Below are 19,210 nucleotides of genomic sequence, written 5' to 3'. Positions count from 1 at the left end.
AGAGAAATGTAGGCAATTCTGGAATAAACTCCAGCACTGAATCAAATTATAATAAAAATATTTATAAGATAGCCTAAGAACTCAAACATTTGATCATCGTTAATTCCTCATGTCCTACAATCAGGGAGAACATGTTTAAGTTTAAGGTCAACCTTTATTTCTTTTCTTTCCCAAATCAGAATGAAGGAAACACATACAAGAAAAAGACTGTTTCAAACTACTGCTCAAACATGTAATTTGACAAATAGCTAAAAAGCATTTAAGAACAGACTCCATATTTACTAACATTTAGCTGTTTTTGAATCATATATTTGAATCATCAAATAACAATCTATTGCATAAAATTGTTATCCAAAATGAAAGAACTCTGCCTAATAGTAAAAAACAGCCTTGACACCTTCCTCTCAGGTAGCCAGCTGAGAAGTGAGAACAACTGTTCTGGAAATTAAATTTCACTTTGCACCAAATAAAAAGCAAACTGGCAACAGTATTTTTTTAACCTTATGGTTAAATTTGCCCATAGCACAGCAGCAGCAGGTACCACTTAGAATAAACTCTTTTAAAATACATTTAGCATGCCTTTCCCTTTCTGCTGTATTTCGATTGTGACATTAAAAAATTTTCCGAGGGACTCTCTTAAGATACAAAGGCTTACAATAGGAGACTGAACTTATAGATATTATATACTGTTATACCCTCAGACTTTCTAATATGAATTTTGAAGTATACATAAACTACCCCCTTTTCCCACAAGGCAAACTCAGTATTTAGCCTCACCTTCACTAAAATTGAAGAATCATTAAGTATACTAGAGAACTTTACTTTCAGATAAAATGTGATTTCACGGATTATGCATTTTTAAAATATAAAAGCCTACCAGTCTCCCCAATCATCTCAGCAAAATTTGCTTCAACCGTCACTTTACATATGACCTCCTATTCTGATTAATAGCAATACAAAGTACTCTTCCTTCATAAGAAGGGTGCCAGCAACCTCTTGCAGATATGGATCCTCACTGACTTAAATTCTTACCGACTAAAACACCAATCACCACCAGAAAACTATGAAAGACAAGTTATTTGGAACTATATTCGCACCTAAAGAAATCCATGACATATTTCCTTATATTTCCAAATAATCTAGAAGATCACACAGGAACATTCTCATTAACTCCTTATTTATTGACCATCACTTAAACAGCGACACTTAAAAAAATCGAAATTTCTAGGCAAGAACTAGCTTATGGTAAAATTGAATGCTACAAGGAATACCACATTCATTCCACATGCAGTGTAATAATATCACATTCATTCCACATGCACTATATTTTAGCGTGAGTCTCCCATTACTAAAACTTGATTCTTCCCAAAAGCAAATTTCAAATGTCATTCTGAACGGAACAAAACGGTAAGGTAATGCAACTACACAACTAGAAGCTGACAGGTAGGTGCAAGGGTAATAATTTAAGACTGGATAAACAACTTCAATTCTAAAGTTCTGCAATACTATTTGACTTTATAGCACTAACTTTTTTACTAAAAGACATTTATTTCATCACCTACACAAGAAGCCCAATTAACACTTCTCAGACACTGTAGTGGAGAGAAAAAAACCTGGCTTCAAAACAAGTAATTTCAAGTAGTCACCCAAATACAATTTTTCTTTATTTTTATGCTACCACAGTTTAGCATTTCATTTAAGCTTCAGTGGCAAGATTAAACAAGGAGTGGCAATGTCCTAAGTTAAATATCATCAAGAGTTGACAGTCTTGCTTATTTGTCAACCGTTTGCCTCTGTAAAGCTTTCTGAACAAGACAGAAACATAGAGTTCATAAGGAAACTGCTATGAAAGTAGCACTTCACTTCTATAGATTTGTTTGAGCCCTATATGCCTAGCTGTCAGTCTGGATATAGAACTTGAACTACGATTTCCAGTGGTCACAGTTCACCTGTCCAAACTGATTTCTTGTCACCCACAAGTTTTCTGACACAGCCACATTCATGCTGGGAACCTGACCATGTGCTGTCAGCTGGGCAACGAGAAAAAGAAAACAATACTCTGGCAAACTGCAAGATGGAACCAGAGAATTGAGCAGATAGCAATAAGCAATAGTTACCTTTCTATACTTAATGTTACCAGAGTAAATCAGTGAAAATTTACTTACCTCTCTTTTAAACATTACATAAAGCCAACAGAACTGGCTAACAAGTGCTGAGAGTTGCTGTAGTCAGCAGCACTCCAATGTTATTAAATTATTTGCTTTCTTGTAAAGAACATGTTTCAAATTATTTCTTGACATTGACCTCAAAAACAAATTAATATGTATAAAGTAGCATTCATTTATTGAAGACTGGAAAGAACAAAAATGAGGACTGTCCAAATTATCACCAAGAAAGCTAACTGATTCTACTGACCCTTCCCTTACAAATTATATGTCATCCTTCAGGACACATTAGTTCTATGTGTGTCTCTCCTGTCCCCATCAATCTCAAAACTTAAGTGTTTTTTGACTGGAGAGAGAACTCACAAGACTTAAAAACCAATAAAATGGGATGTTTCTGCTGTTGGCCCCAGAAACTTCTTTTTAATCAGACAGCTTCACTTAAAACCAGGAATGTTTTTTAAAAAGTATTTTCAACTACAAAAGAACGAAAAGGATGCCAGAATCTAATAGAATGGACACTGTGTAACCCAAATGTTCAAACAGATTTTGGGCCAGTTTGCTCAAATTTGTAAGATGCAAACAAACACCAAAGATGGCTAGCCGTAACAAAAGCAACTTTGCCAAACTCAGCATCACCAACAATAAAAGTAGTACTTTACACAGAAATGACCATCATGTTCATAAGCAGCTACTCTGTTCTGGAGATGCAGATGTAAAAATAGAGAGATATGTTTGGTAGTAGTAGTGAGAGTTCATCTGACAAGTATTTAGGATTGATGGCAGCAGGGTCAAAACTTCCTGCCCTAGGAATTTGTGAGAAAATGTATGGAAAAGTCTTCCTGCAGCAACTTTTGTTCTATTGAAACAGGAACCAAGCTAAAACAGAGCAAAGATGTTTAGAAGTATTTATAGCTTTTTGAAAGATTTTATACCCTCCAATTTGTCTTTCTAATCACAAATTTACCTAAAGAACTGATAAAATCTGCAATACAGAATTCATACTTAAGGTTAACAACTTCAATGCTTTCCACACACTAACTGGTTTTTTTTTGCCTCAAAAATACAGAGCCTGCAGATGGTAATAGTAAAAGGCATCACACCATATTTTGGTACTGAACATACTGTTTAGGAAAGCAACCACCCATGACTGTAATAAAATAAATTTTATACATTTGATTAATGTTTTCAGTCCCTGCAGACTATGAAATCAATCAGTTCCCACGGAGGGCCACTTATCATTTCCTCATTTGCAACACTATACATAAGGCCTAATTTACATATATTTGGCTGCATCCCTAAAACTATTGGGACAGTGAAGTTCCAAAAGCTCATCATATGAAAATTCACAGTCAACACATTAAGGTTGATATCATTAAATGTAATATGCATCCTGCAAGACAAGCATTTCCAGTGGTGTTACCTCACCCTTTGTAATTCCCACTTTTCTATCAGATGCTCCACTTCACCTCCAAGAACTGCTGTGTTACTGTCATCCAACAGCAAGAATCCATTTCTCACTTCAACTATTCCTGAAAGCTTAACTTTTGTTCCAGGTGGAGTGTTCAGGCTAGAAGCAGAAACAAAGCCAAATGTTTCAAATACAGTTATTAATATTCTGCTACCAAAAACATACAGAAGTCTCTCATACTTCCAACATTGTCATATTTTATAATAAAAAATAAGCATCAAAAACCTTTGCAATAATTCCTTCAGTATGCACAGTACTTTTCAATAGCTTTATTGGAATACTTCCTACTCATCACACAAAAATGCCATATTGCAAATTAGATTCTAACAGAGATTAATGTTTGCAAATTGTCTGTTTGGTTAAAATCCAATTTAACAATACCAAATGAAGGATATGACTAGTTTAGACTAACAGAAGATATCTCAAAGCTAGTTGTCTACGAGTAAATTCCTCATCCTAGGTTGTATTTATAGTTAATAAATAGAGGATCTCCAGACGGTTAATGATCTCATTTGTTTTAGCTGTTTAACTCAGAAGAAAACAAAGAGCTGTTAGAAAAGAAGCTTTCTATACATTACTAACAGCCAGGACTGTACCACAATAAATACAAAAAGTATGCATCTTGCAGTGCTGCTTCTCTCATTACTCTATCATTTTAAAACATATGGATGCTCTCTGTGGTCACCTCCCAAAAGGAGGTGCCTTGCCTTCTTGTCATGTGAATCTAACCAGTGAAAAACAACAGCAGATGCATAAAAGAATCACACATCTCCAACCCATAATTGGAAGGTAAGACAAGCAGCACAATCTGGAAACTGATTGTTCTTGTGAGAAACAGGACACAGTCAGATGTAACCTTTCAACTGAGACACAATGAGCTCTTTAAAATATGCTAAATCTGTTGTTGGAATCACAGGACCATACCACATGGTGAGGAACATTCACAATGGAGTAAGCCAATTTCAGCACCAGTGGCATTAACCTTAGCAATATTAATGGCTTTTCACTATTGTTCTGATAAAAGCAAAGAAAATGAGATTGTAAAAATTAGACAAGACAAGAAATATAGAAAAAATGAAAATTGTGCAAAGGAGGGGTAGGGTAAATGAAAACCCTAACCATTAAGAACTTTCCATTGAAAAGAAAACTTCAGGGTTTATTTATTTAAAGAAACACTATGTACTGAAACAGCGTATTATTCCATGTTAACAGTCTAACTTCAAACCTGAAATAACCACACACAGCAGAAATTAAATTTCTGTACAACATTACTTGAAAAGAGCTCACACCATTACTAGAGTGATGAGTTCTCTGACTTGTTTGAAATTTTATCTAAAACCTTTTAAATTATGTCTCCTTCTGGGTTTTGTTCTTTATTTTGTGATCTAGAATCTACTTACACAGGAGCCTGTTTGCTCTTCTCTTTATATTCACATTGGAATATGATATTCCAAGTTCTGCTGGCTGAAGCTAAAATTAAAGTATCATTAAGTGTTCTACCTTTTAAGACAGCACCACACTAAACTGCAAGCTGGCTCCTGCTGAGAAGGAGCATTTTAATAGTAAAATATGATATTAAAAAATGAAGTGTATATCTGTATCTAACTGTTGCAGCTAGCAGAGAGAGGAAGATTATTTTTTTTTTTTTTACATTGTCATCTGAACTAAAGCAAAGTGCACCATGACTCCAGAGACTAAACACTATAAAGAGAATTTTCAGCACCTTCATAACCAAACACACAAAAAATCCCCATCTTCAACAGTAATTAGTGCTCTTGGTCTTCACTTTTAATTGAAGAAATATTTACTAATTCAACCCAAGTTAAAGCTTTGCCCATGGTAAAGCAGCACTAGTTGCACTAACTTAGGTATGTCAGATCTGTGACGTTCCTGCTACCAAAGTCAGGCAAAAGCTCTGCTACTCCTAAAAACTGGGAATTTGGGTCAAGTCTGCACACACTGAAAATGCTGCAAGCTGTGTCAACACAGACTCAGCAGATAGCTGCAAAAATCCACTTTCTTCCATTATGTACTTCAGCATACACGGTATTGTATATTACATTCATATACACCTTTGCATGCTGAATTCAAGGTCCTCCTTTATGTACAGAATTTGAGAAGGAAGCTTGTTTTGCCGAGCAATTTTTTCCAGATATCACTAAGACACTTTCATTATTTAAAGGACATTTAAGTATCACAGTAAAATTTGAAAAGAAACGTTTTTCACCTTATTTTTGACATGCTACTGTATTCTATAGCTGTGCAGCTTGTGTGTCCGTCAGTCATCTGTAAACGTAACATTCTGGGAGCAGCCTGAGATTCTTCATTATCCTTTGGTGCAGCAACATTGCGTATTTTCTGTATTTGCAGAACACATGGCCCTTCCAGCTACATATGCAAAGCAGAAAAGACAAAACTGTTAACACCATTAAGCAAACACACTGTAATACCTAGACACACTAACAGATGCCCCCAGGCAAAGAGAAGTGTAATTTGATCAGGCAGTCATGTCCAATATCTATTACTCATACACTATATATTCTAAAGCATAACAAAACCAGCTTTTTTAGAGACACAGTTGTGATACTTCATACATCTCTGCAATACCAATTATGGAAAAAAGTTAATGAAGCTGGGGCAAAACAAACCAACCCACAAATAATATCACTTCCAACATACTATGCAGTTCCAGTAAGATTTCACATGCTGTACCACACTGTCTCATTGACAAAACGTTCTAAAGAAAGAAAAAAAAATAGGCCTGAAGACTGGTTGCATCAAGCATACATTTCAAGTACAATCTCTTTGTAAACACTAAGTAGAAACACAGCTTCTTCAGAGGTGCAATCAGAACGTAAGAACCTCAAGGGACGTCACCTAAAAATGCAGCATGCTCCACTTTACACACCACAGTTTATGTTGAGAAAAAAAAAAACCCACAACACAAAGAAAAAGCCAAAATGAACTGACCAATCCACTTCACATTTCAGTTATAGCTGAGTACAAAGTAATTCTAATCCCCATGAGAAACAAAAATGAATAATCTGTTACTGCTCAAGTGATTTCCAGTACTGAAGAGACAGCAGAAAAGATGAAAAAGTGCACATTTCATCAGCTTCTTCCCTTTGAGAAACAGAGCAGGTAGCCCAGAATAACGCTAAATGAGAGCAGATAACCAGGAGGTAAACATACATAAAGAAGAAAGAAATTAGTAAAGGAACAGAAGCAGTGAAACTAGAAAAATCAGAAGATAAGGAAACAGAAACTTTATTTAGGATGAGAACAAAAGAAAAAGGAAAATACTTTGGAATATCAACAAAGCATGAAATTGTACTAGGAGGAGGAAGAAAACAGTCACTAAAAGGAGCAAAAGCAGCATCCTACAAAGGTCACTTCTTACATGGTTTTGTGATCTTGAGACAATAGCCAGTAATATAAGCTAAATTTTCTGATTTTCCTATTCTTGACACTTTCAAGTAAATTTAAAATTTGAAGGCACCTGCATTGTCTATGACTTCAAATCAAACCATGGAAAATACAGTATTGGGATGGAGGATTACTCAAAAGCTGAAGAACTCCTTTATTTGGAATCTACTGAAAATTGAAGCTTTCTTATCTTTTTCCTTCAATCCTGAATGTTCGAAGAAAAGAGCATAAATAAGAACAGCAGTATTTTTAGTAAATGCTGACTGAACATTATTTCTTTCAATAACAATTAAAAGACCAGTTCTGTTTCTCATACACATTGAAATTTTTTCCCCTTTATTTCAACACAAGCAAAACCAGATAAACTAAAGTATACTATGAAAACAAGTTTCCCTCCTCTATCAATTAACTACAGCAAAGCCACCACACAAAAAAAATTCCCTTTAAATTTTTGTATGGAAAGGTTCTTTCTATAGTAGTGAATGAACCACAATGCCACGCTCACTAGTTGCTTCAACAAAAATTTATGCTTGTCATAAATTAACACTAATAGTTTTTAACATTATACAATGTCTTCAAAGATGAAGAAACACTAGGCAACTAAGAAGCATTTCTAGTTAACCAAACTAGGTTTGTCAGCCAGCTGAATAGTAGCTTTACTACAGTGGCAATTTCTTTCACAAATGTTGAGCAGGTTCTAGTTCTGGGTACTTGCTTTTGGTTTTAAACAATTGTTTGGTAGATCCCTTAAAATCTGGAGTGCAAAGATACGCAGGCTAGGCTAACTATGAACATACAAGCCAGTACGTTCAGGGCTTTTTGTCTGCAGCGTCAAACATGCACTACAATAAAGCAGAGCTGTGCATGCATTGAGCTTGGACAGTAGTTTCTGCTTCCTTAACACAGAAAATTACATGTCACTTCGGAAAATAGGTGTAAAAGAAGAATGAAAGTGTGTAGTTTCCTCAAACGTACCACATTAACACAACTATTTTTATAGACTTAATCAAGACGTTAGAGCATCAACATCCCCCAGTTCCAATTCAGCTCATTTCCCCTCTCACCACATAAAATGAGCACATAGTGACACCATAAACAGGAGTCAGTCTTCCTGCAGGAGGAGGACAACCATCACTGGATTCCAAGTGAATCCAGAAGGCCTATGCCAGTCCTCCTTGTGTGGACTATTTTAAAGCACCATTGTGAGAATCATGGCAGGAAAAAAAAATATAAATTAACAAACAAAAATCAGATCAGTTATGGTCAACAGGTAAACTTACACATTTAATCAGAGTCAGCCAATCTGAAACTTCTTCAGCAGTCAGGTGCTGAATGTCATATAGAGAATGGTGAGGCAAATTTCTAGTAAATTACCAAGTATCTTAAGTAGTAAGGCTGGTTCTATCCCAACGATTAAGGTTTTGTGTCACTTCCCATTATAAAAATGCAACTTGCAGTTCCCTTACTAACACTTTGAATAATTTGAACAGTTCATACAGTTACGTTGAATACATCAAACAATTTCTACATCAGCTAGGGTCCAGCTCCTCCCTGCAGGAAGTGGAAGAAAAAACATGTCACGACATCAGCTAGATCAATTTAATTCCTTCTCAGAATGGACAATATGTTTGGATCATGATTAAAATGGGTTCTTTCAACACTTCTACAAGCCCTACCCTTTAAAAAAAAAGGATTTCATTTGACAAAACTGTAATAATACCTGGAATGAAAGGATATGTGTTTTGTAAAAATTAATGGTTTTATAAAGATTTGTACATTTTACAACGTTTTGTAAAAGTTAATGGCTATTCAGCATATGAAACAGATGAGAGGATGAAAAAGTAATAAATTAAATTCACAGATACAGAAACCCTAACGAACAGCCCATAATGGAGACAGTAGTGAAGTCCAGAACTCTTAAAATACTGACTGATGGACCACTGCAGTGTAACTCAATGGCTCATCGAGTCTAATCTTTTCATGGATCTCATAGAAAAGACCAAACTTCCTACAGGATGGACACCAAGGTTAGACACAAAGGGGCACAGACGTGATGATGGGACTGGAACATCTCTCCTATGAGGAAAGGCTGAGAGAACTAGGACTGTTCAGCCTGGAGAATGCACAAAGCAAAATACAGGAAACACTTTTTTACTCTGAAGGTGATTAAGCACTGAAACAGGCTGCCCAAGAAGATTGCAGACTCTTCACCTTAGAAGACACTGAAAAGCTGTCTGGACATGGTCCTGGGCACCCAGTTCTAGGTGGCCCTGCTTGAGCAGGGATGTTGGACCTGATGACCTCATCAGGTCCCTTCCAACCTCAACCACTCTGTGATCCTGTAACTGTTCTCTTATATACAAAACTGTATTATTGAGGTAATGCCTTCATTCTAAAGTTCCAAATAGTACAGCTGCAGCTTGCTCTCTCCAGAAGTATCTTCTAACGGGACCAGCAACTGCACACATTAAGGCTGGAATGCTATGAAAAGCAGTTCAGATGACTAATTAATAATTGTTTAAAAAAAAAAAAAAACAAACTAAAATAAAAGAAACAGTAGAATAATAAAGAAATATTATGTGCCATAAAAGAAGCACTAAGCTTTAACTACTTAGAGTCTAAAGGATGGAAATAAGAGTACATAACATAGGCTAAATGAGTTGAGGAATGAACACTAGTTTTATCCATCATTAATCTCATAATTAATGCTCTGTCTCCTTTTTCAAGGTGAAAAATGTAATAATAATAATAATATCTTATACTACATAATGCCATTTATACTGTAGGTTTTACATTAATGTATGTGAAAACTGCTGGGTAAATCAGAGTCTGAAATGTGAAACAGCAGAAAGAGGGATAAGAGGAATGACTAGAAATAGAAGTTTAATGTCATTGAGACATACCATGTCACCTTCCTCTTTATCCACAAAACCTAGCAGTGCTAATTCCAGAACATACATGACTCTTTGAAAGGGGAAAAAAAAGAAACAAACAAAACCAAAAAACACACAAACAAAAAAACCCACCACAAAACCAGAAGCAAACAAATATCTACATATCATATGATAAAATATACTCAGCTCTTTCTGGACACAGGTTAAATTAATTAAAAGATCATTCAGTCATGCAGTTAGCTTATAAGCTACTTCAATATGAATAAACAAATCTAAGCACATCATGTCATGTTCAGAAAAAAAGTATTTCTGAATTATTAACTACACACACGGACTGGAGGGGACTAACTGATCAACAGTTGGAAACATGGAAATACTACCTCTTTCTACAACGAATCAATAGCCTTTCCAGGAAATCCAGGATGTCAGTAAAACTACTTTGTAGCAGTACTTTCCAAACAGTACTTACACCTGCCTCAATGCCTGCCAATTAAGACATTACAGCTCAAAAACAGGAATTAAGCAACTACTGCCATCCTTAGAATGAGGGGAGATGCTCCAGATAAAGCTAGCCACAAAATATCTATAAGCATACTTGCCAATGTGATCAACGTAGAAAACAATGTTCTAATAAATCTATCTCTTTAGATCTCTACCTTAAAGATAAGATCTCATGCAATGCCCAATAACTGGTGAGTAATTTTCAACCAGTTTTGCAATATAGCAACTAGACTATATTCTACTGTTTTCAAGACTGTTATTGGACCATCTTCTATGGGCACTGCTTTGACACACTCGAAGTGTGGTCTGAAACCAAAAACTAGTCAGCCTCTCACAAATATTTAGCTTATTGTATCTAACATTATTTACTTTTTCTCAAAAATCATGCCTTTTTAAAAGCTTCTGAAGTAGGCATTAGGAGCTAAGAACACAATCAAAACACTCATCAAGGTGAAGAGCTCAAGGCCCACAGCTTACCTAAAGCTGGCAAAGAGCTGTTTCTAAAAAGACTACAACTTAGTTTGATCTGTCAGCATTACCACATGCATAGTCTTGACAAAGCCATCTCAACTAGAAAAGAAACAAACAACTAAAAATGTATAGGATAATTTCTGACACTTGGAGTTTCAAACACAGTTACATCAGGAGATCTGTTATAGCAATCACTCTCACTGGAAGATAAAGATGAGCACCTCAAGATTGGAGGGTTGTTTGGTTTTTTTTAAATGCTAGTCAGTTGTAACTGGAACAGCAAATCTGATCATCCCTTTAACAACAACAAAATATAAAAAAAGCACACCTGTAGAAAACCAAAATCCACATTCAAAGAGACACTAAAAGGCAACAAAGCACAGTTAGTTGTATTAAAGTAATGAGACAGAAATTGGGAGGTGTATGAGTAACCTTAAACAGGAATTAGAATCACTGGTAACTCATGTTGTAACTGCTTATCATCCATCTGTCAGTACTCTTAGCATGTCTCTGAGCTCGGAAAGGAAATCCTTTCTGAATGCTTCTTCTGCAATGAATGTTTCCATTGTAATGAAACATAAATACTCAGAAGAAAATCAGTTATGCCTTAAAAGTAACAGCATTACTAAATCATATATTATAACTTTATAGCCTCCTTTGCATTTTTATTGCATTAAGAACACTTAACATGTATTTATGGTATATAGCAGCCATCCAGATGGAAATGGGAGGGTTCAGCTTTTTCAAATCCTATGCAAATGTGGCCATCTTGTGGCTAATGCTGGTAATATTGATTTTTTTAAAACTACGTAACACAGACAAATGAGTGAATACAACATTTCTGTGTATTGAATACTGAAGTTAATAACCACCTATAAACGGTCAAACACCCACATCGTTTCACACTAGGACATCATCTCAGCTTTTATGCAAATATTTGCCACTAATACAAAATAAGTTATTTTCTATGCAATATGGAAATACATATGTTCTCAAGTTAAATAATACTGAACCTAGTCTTGGATGACAGGAAAAACAGTAGCATGTAATTTATATTGTTTTCTGAAGCATTGCTGAACCACAAATAACTGCTTTCTACTGAGAGATTATATTTAGAAGTTACTCCTGTCTCAACCGTATCCTTACTTGCATATAAAGCAAATACAGAAATATGTGTTGATAAATGACAGTAACATAAAGTATTTATATACATTGCAAGCTTAATAGCAGCATATATTAAGTAGTCAGATTTGCTTAATTTTACTTAAAAAAGGAAACAGGAGTTAAAAAAAAAGCAGAGTCAGTACACTAGCAGTCTGGACTAAAAACTATAAATAAGAGACAAACACTGACTTTTTCTGTGCAATCATTACTTCTCAAAACCTGAAGTATTATCATCCTTCAGCAAACAGTTTGCAGGTGTTTGTTTTGATTTGGGCTTTTGGGGGCAGGGGAGGTTGACTAATTTGCTAAGATCTGTGATCCAAATAAAAACAGTAATTTCACTAGAAGTTCACATGTAAAAACTCCTGGCTCCTTAATGATAATGACAGATGTACGTCTCTAGAATTTAAAAAATGCCGTTTTTTAAACAAACATTTCTCATTAATGAAGACCATTAGGGGCCATAGTTTTCTTCTGTTCTGTTTCCTCCAGCTTCTCAAAATTCCTGCCCCTGTTGTCAGAAGTCATTACCTAAGAGAAAGAAAATTACCCTTTTCCTTGTATTTTCAGTCTTCAATGATTAAAAATGGAAAAAGCCTGCAAGGACTGATCTCTCTCAACTATCTGACAAACTGGGAAACAGAAATACCTTGAACCAAACTTTCAAAAAAGTTTGGATTGGATCAGATTCCTGCAGCATTCAATCTTCTTATCCAGTCCTCCATCTCCATCAATTGTAAGACAATCCCATGTGGAAATTTATCCAGCTCCATTCAGTAATGGTCCCTGTTTTCTTATTTAGGATCCTACATATATACTGTTTTGTACTGTCAGTAACAAAAATGAGAATCCTCAAAAGGACACACAGTAACACAAGGAAGCACATACTCTGAGGGGACAGCAGCAAACTTAACAGGGATCCTATAAAATTAAATTGATTTTCCCACTTTTTCTGAGATGTTCAGTTTTACAAAATAGAAATTTATTTCTTACAGCTGCTTGGCTTTTTCTAACCTGCTTTGCTGCCCTCACAAGAACAAAGGAGAGGGAAAAAATGAACTTCTGATACCATGTCAAGATCAAACAGGTTAAATAACCTTTGAGTGATAAATCAAGCGGCTAGGATTCTTGACATTCGTTTAAGCATTTCAAAGCTGAGAAATAAAGAAAGAGTCCTTTCTTTATGAAGCCTAGTGGGCAAACTAATATGTTCATATATTTATCCTACAACATACTCAGGTATTAAGTTTCTTTTGTATATGAAATGATGACAAAACCAGACTAATGCACCAGAGAAGGTTGTCATTACACAGAAATCACAGAACACAAAAAAAAAAGTTAAGTAAAAATATTGTCTACCTTTTCCACCTTTCCGCCATTGATGTCACTGGGGAGGAACTTCTTGCCAATCGTTCTTAAATCTGTCTGAAATTAATATAGGAGACAAGAGAATATTAACCCAAAATACCCTGTTTAAAAAAAAAAAAAAAAAAAAAAGGAAAAAGAAGGGTATTTTTCTTCTATAACGCCAACTATTTCTTAAAAAAAAAAATAAATCACTAACTGCATATGCTGCAAAAAAATCAATTAAAGAGTTCACAGAATTAGTCTTTTACCTTTTTAAATTAATTTTTGTTTTAAGCACATTTTCAAGGATGATTAAATGCTTTTAATAGAGGAAATGAAACAACTAAGTAATGTTTTATTATTAGACATAGCTCCAAAGTTTAACAGGAATAAACTTCTTTCTTCACTCTCCATCTGGCACTTACAGAAAAGCATTTTTAGTCTGTATGGTTTTACATATGCAAATCCTTCAAAAAGATTTAGATGATTTTTGCAATTATACCTGGAATAAAAGCTTCAATTTTATTTCCATTAAATGCTTTTTAACTGAAATGTCTGATTACTTCTTTTCAAGTGAGGTAGACAGCTGCACGCCATTATTCAGCAACTGCACAACGTAGCCACTGACAATATTAAACTAAAGAATTTGTATGATTGAACAAAGGAATCTCTACAGAAACACTTTTCTCACCTAACACTTTGGACAAGCATACCAATCAGGGCGATGTGTGACAAAAGGATGCACTGGATGGCTAAAAGATCAAACATGAAAATAGGAAATGGAATAAAACCCAATTAAACTTTACACATTACGTTTTTACTGCATTTACATGTGTTCCTTTCCCCTTCTCCTCCCCCTTTTCATACTAATTGTTATTAGAATTACTATTATTATTTTGTGGGTTTCTCCTATTTTAATTATTAAATTGTTCTTACCTCAACTCTCAGAGTTTACATGCCTTCCCAATTCTCTACTCCATCCCTCCAGGGGACAGGGAAGTGGGTGAGTAAGCAGCATGGTACTCCATTTCTGGCTGGTATTAAACCACACAGCACAGAAGTGCAGCCTAAATCACCAATGTTTTCTAAAATTTTCTAAATTTCATTACTTGAAATAAGCCTGCTGTTTTAAATATGACAGGCTGGTGCAGACTACTGTACTGAAGGTGAAAACACTCCTTATTTATCATGACCATTAACACTTCCAAAAGGAGGGCTAAATGTAATTACTACTACAGCTTGTACACTAACTTGCCATTAATATATACCAATGGACTGCTGTTTCAGCATTCCAATCTAGAGCTGAGCAGTGCTACATTTTAGTATCTAAAACATCATAAACAAGTGGTTTATTCTGTTTTTCAATGAGAAATATTGGTACCCTACAACAAAAAACTAAATGTAGGTATGGTCTTCAAGTGTATTTACTCTGAGTAGCTCCGAATAGCACACATGCTCCTATAAACTGTTCCCACATGTTCCATATGCATATAATTGACCGGTCTCCAGCAAAATGCTTTGCAATCAGCAGCAGAAGGGGACACAACTTCTACAAAGTCTTTGCAATATTTTATACAAAATAAAAACATCTGAAGGACTGGAAGTACATTCATGTCTATTTCATACTCATTTAAGCAATTCACACAGAAAATAAAAGGTCAGTTAACATTTTGGTTTCTTCCGCCTGAAATGTGTCTCTAGCAGTCAAGGAAAGAATTTGTGAATTTCTAAGAAGTGGAATCTAAATTCACTGAAATCCTGCCAATCAAGCCACACTGATATTCCCTAGTTACCTAACAAGCAACTTAATCTTCTGGGCATCAAAAAAAACTGACTTAACAAAAATTTGATAAGCAATTAAAACCGGCTTTGGAGTACTTGTGCAACATTTCTATCTTATTTTAATTATCCACCAAACAAACCTGAAATACAATACATATATGTATATATGATTATGTTAGTGCTTGTTCCAGCATATAATTTACATGTTGGGGAAAACCCAGCATGTATTTAATTTTTATTTTTTTTTTATAAAGTAGTAATGCACTCTCAAGATACATATAGCCATGCAACTACAGTCCAGAAACCAAATGCTTGCCCTCTGCATGTATTCTGTTACATTCTTTGCATTTTTGCATTGTAATTTTGCTTTACTTCTTTTCAAATTCATTACATGAATTTATGCAGGCGTACATACGAGTGACTGAACACAATGCTTCAAAGAATAAAATAAAGGAGCAGAGGGGATACTCTTTCCAAAGCATCATCTCAAGCCAGCAGTTTGGCTGAATCTCAAAGATGAGCAAAATAATCTGTAACAACTCTCATCCACAACTTCGTTAGGAAAGAATACTTTTTTCAAGCGCTCTACTATGTTATTTTTCCCCTTGGAAAATATAAGTCCATATACAGCGCATACAAGTTGTAAAATTTTTGAGTATGGATGACTAAGAAGTTTTAAACAAAGAAAATGTAAAATTCTCAAAAATCTCCTTCATAATTTTGATATAATAAATTAAAAATAAGTAACAAATGCATGGATTGAGTAGCTGCCCTCTTTTTATTGTTACTGAAAAGGAGCAGACTTACTAGTGTGTACCAACAACGTATATACTAGAACTATGAAAAACAGGAATTCATATGCACACTTGTCGAGTCCTTATAAGTATTAAGGTTTATTGCTTCTAAGTTGTTTCTCTATATTCTATATTTTTGTATTTATTGGTAGGCAGGAACAACTATTACTAATCCAGATTTCTACAGTAAATAAAAAAACCTGTTTGTAGTTACATAAATATGTACACAACACAGGAAAATTCACCATTAGTTTGAATATGCTTTAACGAGTATAACATTCAAAAGTCAAACTAAGTAAGGGTGTTTTATTCATCTCCAAAAAATTAATATTTTGTACTACAATTTCATACTCCTGTCAGTACATAGCACTTCTGACTTTATTACTGCTTTTACTTCAACTTTAGATTTACATTTCATGAACAAAAAGTTTTTTCCTAGTGCAAATTACATTCATTTTTCTCCTCCAGGCTTCACAGTTTGGATTAGGTGTTAATTCCAAATAAAATTCACAACTCATACACACAAGGAGAAAGTATATGTATTCTGTCCTTTCTGTAAATCACACAGACAACAGTACACTTAATTAGCTACACAAACCTACACTTGAGCCATCAGATATATCATTTTTAGCATGATTTGTCAGGAAAGTTTTCACAATCATAACTTACATTAAGGGCAACTAGGACAATGTCATTCGTATTAACTTTTTCAGAGGAACTTATGCAAGCTTCAATTCCTTCATCTGAAAGATACCTGTTAAAGAAAAAAATATTACAGTATCACATGATGTATCTTATTAGGAAAACTTTTTTTCTGTATATAAGATTATGCCTCTCTATCTTCTGTGCTGGTGAAGCACAGATTTAAAAATACTTGGAAAATTACTTCATGTAATCAGTTTCCTTACAACAAGATGAAATCGAGTAAAAGATTTCTTATATAATTTCTAAACAAAAAAACTAAAAAAAAAAAACCACAAAAGCTCTACTTACAAAGTAACAGAAGGCATCATTCAATTATTTCAGAGTAACACTGCTCTCCTCATGCCCCTCCGCTCCCCCAAACTACAGGAAACTGGTTACAAGATCAACTATTTGTGCTTGATTTCATTTAAGTGTTATAATTTCACTCATGCACTTCCAAGAAAAAAAAATCCCCGTCCCACACACAACAAACAACACAACCACATCTTTTTCTAAAGAGCAAGACTGTATGGTTAAGCCCTCAAGGGCTGGGGCACCTAACATTGCTATCCTATAAAATTTATTCTTGCTTGCCTAGGCTACAAAGACACTCATATAAATGGAAGCACATTATAGTGGATCAATACTGTCAAATACCATGAAAAAGTTAAAATTAGAATAGAACATCTCCTCCACAATCACATTTGGAAACAGCATTTGTGACCCTTGTGGTGGTAGTCCAGGATCAGTATCTTTCTGCAGAAATTCTGTAAGCATACAATAAACTTGTTCATATGAAAACCAAGCAGGTTTTAAATGGATTCAGCTAATCAATTCACAAGGGCTGACCTATTCAAACCTCCAAAAACACTTGGAAATAAAAGGAAGATAATTTTAACTTGAGTGGTCAGAAATTGTGACATTTGCTATTCGAAGCCCCAGTCTTCATTTTTATGCAGCTGGCAATCTGCCTTCTCTGTATAGCTCTTCATTTTATTTAAATATATCACAGCAATCATTAAATAATTGGTATTTGCTAGATACTCAGTCTGAAACAGAGTACTTGCCCAAATAACATTTGAATCACTACTTACCAAGAAATCATTTCCCAAAGAATAGAAGAATGACTTAAGAAATAAAGCTTATTATACATTAAGAAATATTTAAATATTCATGAGTGCTTCAAGACATATTTCTTTTAGGAAAAAATAACATCCACAGTGTAACTTATAAGCCATGCAAAACATCTGAAGGCAAGTACACTTGATAGGCCCAGGTAACATTAACATCACTCTCTCAAGCTCTGCCAGTGTTCCCAGACTATCGATCCCAGGTGTGCTCTAACCCAGACACTTGATGGGATCGAACGTTCAAGTCAAAGTCAGACACTGACATCTAGCAAATCCTGAGGGACTACACCACCATCACCATCGCGCACACACAAACAAAAAAACCCCACAACCCAAAACCCACATGCATGGAATGAGATATCTAAAAACGTTAAGAGGAAACCATCCTTTTTTATATATAAAAGGCAGACACTTGAGAAGAATAAGGTGGCAAGATTTGGTAGCTTGCATAGGAGTGCAGGATTTCCCAGCTGAGTGACTCTGAGCTCGCTCGAATACTATGACCTGTGAAGATTCAGGTAACTACTGTGAACTAGCAGATCTTGTTAGCTAGAGTAGGAAGGTAAAGCAGAACAGCATTCCCACGCTGTGCCAGAGAAAAGTAGAACAGATACATTCAACAGGCACTATCCTACTCTAAGGCTTCAACTGTGGTTTAATTACACCAACAGACCTCCTAGAAAGAGCAGCATCGTAGCTCCACAAGTTAACTTTTTGTCATCTTCAGCATAAAATTGAAGACAAGTCCCACACCAGGGGTTAGGGGCAGTACAAAATCCATAAGCTAAGTTTTAGACTGTCAGGCAAGTCATGGAAAGATTTCTCTTCTGCTCCCAACGTAAATTGAGTCATTCTTCAATTCTACTGAAGCTAAAGGGATTGCACTTCTCTTACAGTTACTTAGCCTGGTATTTAGATGTAACAAATACTGTTCTGCAGCAAGAAAAAAATGTTTTTAAAGAATGAATAAACAAGAATCTGACCTAAAATTAAGTTTTCCCTATATAGGACAAGATCAATTCTGCTGCCACTAAATTCACTTCTGAGTCATGTTTTTACTTTCTCACTTCAAAGTGAAGACTGAATCACAGCTGTCAAAATCCCACTCTACTTTAGTCAAAATTTTCAGTTTATAACTTACATATAAATTTATATTTAAAAAAAACTTTCTGGTTTGTTTTTCTCATTACTTTGGAGGGTTTTTTTTGAGACAGAAGGATAAAAAAAAACCCACTGGAAAAGACTATTCACTTCTGACTTTGTGCCAATTTAAACAACAACGCTTAGCAGAAACATTGCCCACCTGACAGAAATCCCTGCCAATGTAACAGAGGCACCAATCATGAAATGCCATTGGGGACATCTGTTAGTTTGATTTGAACAA

At 35.0% G+C, this 19,210-nt stretch overlaps 1 protein-coding gene across 5 annotated transcripts in view; it reads right to left on the bottom strand.

Annotated features, from left to right (window-relative positions):
• The window catches only part of TDRD3 (tudor domain containing 3), a 109,045-nt gene that overhangs the window by 48,034 nt on the left and 41,801 nt on the right, over positions 1-19,210 (bottom strand). For 2 of the 5 annotated variants that reach the window (XM_055701396.1, XM_027814861.2), the window contains exons 2-5: positions 16,682-16,766; positions 13,449-13,514; positions 5,861-6,021; positions 3,591-3,732 (exon numbers count right to left, since the gene is read on the bottom strand). In XM_055701396.1, the coding sequence (XP_055557371.1) occupies positions 3,591-3,732; positions 5,861-6,021; positions 13,449-13,514; positions 16,682-16,766 (454 nt within the window). Of the gene's footprint in view, positions 1-3,590; positions 3,733-5,860; positions 6,022-8,339; positions 8,388-13,448; positions 13,515-16,681; positions 16,767-19,210 lie in introns of those variants that run through there. The other 3 variants (XM_055701395.1, XM_055701398.1, XM_055701397.1) reach the window with 3 other exon arrangements.

Source organism: Falco cherrug, chromosome 2 (genome assembly GCF_023634085.1).
Source record: "Falco cherrug isolate bFalChe1 chromosome 2, bFalChe1.pri, whole genome shotgun sequence".
NCBI lineage: Eukaryota > Metazoa > Chordata > Aves > Falconiformes > Falconidae > Falco > Falco cherrug.
This window is presented reverse-complemented; position numbering and strand designations above follow the sequence as displayed.